The 4928-nt window shown below is 48.0% G+C and overlaps 1 protein-coding gene across 1 annotated transcript; it reads right to left on the bottom strand.

Annotated features, from left to right (window-relative positions):
• Positions 1 to 1425: 1425 nt before the first annotated feature.
• LOC112617948 (non-homologous end-joining factor 1) lies at positions 1426 to 4433 on the bottom strand (the record flags this gene model as incomplete). The annotated part of the gene is made up of 3 exons (XM_025374596.1): positions 4395 to 4433; positions 2139 to 2315; positions 1426 to 1638 (listed from the first exon to the last, which is right to left on the bottom strand). Coding segments are annotated over exons 2-3 (390 nt in total), but the record flags the coding sequence as incomplete, so codon positions are not given.
• Between the last annotated feature and the right edge of the window lie 495 nt (positions 4434 to 4928).

The following is a 4928-nucleotide window of genomic DNA, read 5'->3' as shown; positions in this document are numbered from 1 at the left end:
TTTTGAGACGGAGTCTCGCTCTGTCACCCAGGCTGGAGTGCAGTGGCCGGATCTCAGCTCACTGCAAGCTCCGTCTCCCGGGTTTACGCCATTCTCCTGCCTCAGCCTCCAGAGTAGCTGGGACTACAGGCGCCCGCCACCTCGCCCGGCTAGTTTTTTGTATTTTTTAGTAGAGACGGGGTTTCATCGTGTTAGCCAGGATGGTCTCGATCTCCTGACCTCATGATCCACCCGCCTCGGCCTCCCAAAGTGCTGGGATTACAGGCTTGAGCCACCGCGCCCGGCCAGGACAAGTTACTTTCAATCTCAGTATCCTACTCTGAAAAACAGGGACAATAATACTTATCCTGAAGGACAGCTGCAAGGATTAAATGATGAGATCATGTTTAGAAAGGTACCTAACACTGGTACATATTCTACCCTGTTGCCAGAATATTCTTGATAAACCATGAATTGGATCATGTAAAATTCCTGTTTAAAGTTTTTCAGTGAATCCTGTTGCCTTTGAGATAAAATCCAAACTCATTAGAATCCTTCAAGATCTGGCCACTGCCTCCCTCATTTCTCATTCCTTCCTAACTACACAGCAGTCATGAAGTTCCCGAACTTGCCCCTCACTCACACATCCTTACACATCTCTACACCTCTCGCCTACAATGACTTTTCTATTTATTTTATCCTACTCATCTTCAAAACTCAGCTCAGTAACAGTCTCTTCAAAGAGGTCTTCTCCAGTCCTCAACCATCCAGGGTCTACCTCAATCAAAGAACCTATCATACTTTATCATAATTTCCTGTTTGTCTTCTCACTAGATTATGAACTCCAGGAAGAGGCTATATTGTTTCAGGTCTGGATAACCAACAATTAGCCCATAGTAGATGCTTTTAAAATGCTGAATAAATTGGCTGGGCACAGTGTGCTCATGCCAGTAATCCCAGCACTCTGGGAGGCCAAGGCGGATGGATTACAAGGTCAGGAGATTGAGACCATCCTGTGAATGGTGAAACCCCATCTCTACTAAAAATACAAAAAATTAGCCGGGCCCGGTGGTGGGTGCCTGTAGTCCCAGCTACTTGGGAGGCTGAGGCAGGAGAACGGCGTGAACCCGGGAAGAGGGAGCTTGCAGTGAGCCAAGATCACGCCACTGCACTCCAGCCTGGGCAACAGAGCGAGACTCCGTCTCAAAAAAAAAAAAAAAAAAAAAGCTGAATAAATTAATTAATGCAAAAAGACACTCAATACTCTGCTCCTTTTGCAAGGAAAGGATGTAACAGTCAAGAATCCTTTTTGTCTTCTGTATAGTCAAGGAAAGTTTTCTGATTGGAGAATTTCAAACAAAGTTTGCAAAAAAATAAAAGCACCTAAAGCTTCATCTCAAAGCAACTGGCATCCCTCCCCAAACCCCATATTCAAATTGCACTTACCAGGGAAGGACTAGCTAGGATGCAGTGGAAATTCCAATAGAAGGGGAGGCCAGAGAGCTCACTCCGCACCCGTAAAATCAGTGCATCTGCCACATGATCACAGGAGAAGGTAGCTTCGCTAGGGTGAGCAGCGTCCTTCAACAATGGGCGAAGCAGATTATCCAAATGACAGAGGAAAGCCGCAGGAGGAGCAGTGAGCCGCTTGTTCAGCTCCTAAAGAGACAGCAGTGGTACACAGTAAGGGTGCTAATAGGAAAATAATTCCCTCATAAGTAACAGCAAAGGAAAGCCCTGGTTAACATGAAGACAACGGACATGAGAGGAAGGGGACAGAAGATAAAAACATCACAACGGGAAAGAAGAAAACAAAAAGAAGACAGTCACAAAGATCAACTGGCCTACTTCAAAATTCTGCCTTGGGCAAAAAAAAAAAGGTCTATCTAGATCAAATAATATATTCATTATCATGCATAGGGTAGAGAAACTAACTTTTTCTCTCTCTTTCTCTCTCTCTCTCACACACAAACACACACATGAAGATTCCAGGGCTACAGGCAGAAGTACAGGACATTAACTGGAATTGTCTCAACCCAATTCAACCTTCCTTGGGAATCTACAGGCCAGCAAGTTGGTTGATGTTCACATCCCCGACCTTCACTAGGAAAGAATGGTATCCCCCACCACCTCACAGCAGTACTTCTCTTCATACTTACCTTGGCTCGCTGGCTGACCACACTAGTGTCCACCTGTTCATGCCACACCTGTTGAAGATCTGAAACTAACAAGGCATAGCCCTGCTTGCTGATAAAAACCTTGGCCAAGAGGGAGTTCTCAGCAAGCTGTAGCCACGCCCACGGCTGCATCAACAGGCCTTGCTCCAGTTCTTCCATCTGCAAAAAAGTCCTCATTTAGTAAAGTGCCTCAGGGTCATGCTGGCCTAAGAAGGGTACCACCTAAACCACTCTGTATCAACTAAAATCTCATGAAAATCCTCCCTGATAAAACAGAAGGCATGGATTTACGTTCTCCCAGTATACACCCAGCTGATCACTGACTTTACTACCTTTGGCCACTAAAAGTATATTTAAAATCTTGAGGGTTTTTTTCCCCCATATTATGTTCCTAGAGGACAGAAAATCTTTCTTCCACAGTGTTTAAGCCTCAACATGTTGCTGTTAGTATTTCTGCTTTCTAATACTATAGCATAATGTGGAAACCTAAACCCTTCTTATTCCACCTTTATCACATTGCTAATAAATATGTCACTGCTATCCTTTCCCAGAACTAGAAGAGAAGGAATAGTTCTTGTCTTATAAAACATCATAAGTCATAGTGTCAGGGCCAGGAAATTCAAAGTGTTTGATCATTATCTAAAAACAGAGTTTAGGAAGCTCTCAGGATTTTTTTTTTAAATCCCTAAAACAGAGATTCTTAATCTAGAGTCAATGCATGTGAATCTTCTAGAATTGTAAGAAAATGTTATGCATACATGTATATATGCATGGGGAGGGGGAAAGAGGTCTACAGCTACCATCAAACTCTCAAAGGGATCCATGACACAAAAAAGAGCTAAGAACCTGTGTCCAGGAGCAACAGAAAAGACCTAAATTTCATTTCAACAAGAACCAGAATGACTAGGAAATCATGAATACAAGGCAGAGCACATCACAGAGGTAAAGACTGAATTAACTTCCATTTAACTCATCCTCCACATTCCCACTCCAGTGCACTGCCACCAATGACACCATGCCCAGCCTGGAACCCCTGCAAAACAACTTTTCTATCTCAGCAGCTAAAGTAGAAGGCTTAACCTAGTAGACAATCAGAACTACAGCTGCTTGACAGAGAATGTGATTGTTTTTCCTGTGAGGGAGAAAAAAAAGATGACAATTTCCTTCATTATTCCAGTCTACAAATACAAAATGAAGAGAAGTACCAGGAAGGAAAAATTTAGAATGTAAATAACGAAATTCCTTATTAAGTCTGATTAAGACAGTCATTTCCCCTAGTTTTTGAAGTGTGACCTTGTGACTTGTGACATAACATATACAGATATGCATACAGATACATATATATGGTGATCTTTCTTTACGGCATCCTCAAAGCCTGGTGTTTGGAGGATGGTGTTTCCGTCACATTTCCCACATGCTGCTCTTATGGGGACAGAAGTGGTCATGGGATGATTAAGCTAGTCCTAGCTGGACAAGAGCTCCACATTGCCAAAGGTCACAAACGCAAATAAAGTCGCCAAACCCTTTCATCTCCCTTATAGGCACACCCCAGTGTACTCTAACAGTTGCCAAAATTGGATTTACTATTCTAGCCCATTCCTTCGGAAAGCCCGGAAGTTCAAATTGATGGGTTTTGTTTGTTTGTTGGGTAAAGGGGGAGGAGTTTAAAATGCGGCCAGCAGTAACCGACCCTATAAAAAGGCGGCCTGACACATTGGGCACCAGACCCCGGCTGCCTGCTCCCACCACACGCGTCCCGTTCTACGTCCGAGGCCTCCACATTTCACCCTTTTCTTTTTTCCTTCAAGGCTGCCTTTAGCATTCACATTAACCAGATTTACGGGTTTATTTCTCTTGAGTGGAGGGGCGCTGAGGGGCACCCCGGCGGAGGGGTCCCTTGAGAACCTTCATCTGCATCGAGTTCCGCTCCTCAGCAATGACTCCTCTGGGCAGTTCCTCCGACGCCCTGCAGAGGGCAGTAGGGGCCCAGAGAGCATCCCGGCTGGGCCCCGCCCGGTCCCCCTGGGAGAACGCGAACCCTAGGTCCCATAATCACAGCCCCACCCCAGGAGCCGCCGGGCGTCCCGCTTCCACCCGCCCCAGCTAGAAGAGCCTTCGCCATCCGCCTTCCCATTTCTACAGCACTGGCTGCACTGGGACGCGGCTCGGGATCCTTCAAGAGGCAACAAAGCCGGCCACTGGAGGTTTCGTCGCACCAAACAGGCGGCGAAGGAATACCCTCACTCGAGCTGCACCATCCACGCCGGGCCGCAGCCGGCGGACTGCGCACGCGCGGCCCCGCCTACCCCCCTGGAGGCCTGCCCTGGTACCCGGCAGCGCGCGCTCCCTCCAAGGAGAAAATGCCCAAGCCAGGCCCAACCCGCAGCGTCTGAGCAGCCCTTCGCTGGCTTGCTTCTGCCCGGACTCGAGTGCGATTCCACCTACCGTCAGCGGCAGCGAGACCGCCCACCCTCCTCGCCGCACGCACGCTCTCTTGCCCGCTCGCGCAAACCGAAAGGCCTAGAGTAAGAGGCCGATTCCCCCCCACAAGAGGAGGCAGGGTCTTGGGACGCAGGGGCGGGGCCTATGCCTGGCATGGGCGGGGCTTCTGGGCCTGGGACGCTGATGAGAGGAGCGCCGCAGTGGCAGGGTAACTGGAGGAGAGGCCGGGCGGCCAGCTAGTAGAGAGGTAGTGGCGCGTCTTGGAGTCACGCTGGCCGAGTAGAAGGAATAGCGGGCCAGGCGTAGGAAAGGGGAGCCCAGGTTTGGATT

The sequence above is a fragment of the Theropithecus gelada genome, unplaced genomic scaffold (assembly GCF_003255815.1).
Source record: "Theropithecus gelada isolate Dixy unplaced genomic scaffold, Tgel_1.0 HiC_scaffold_677, whole genome shotgun sequence".
Lineage (NCBI taxonomy): Eukaryota > Metazoa > Chordata > Mammalia > Primates > Cercopithecidae > Theropithecus > Theropithecus gelada.
This window is presented reverse-complemented; position numbering and strand designations above follow the sequence as displayed.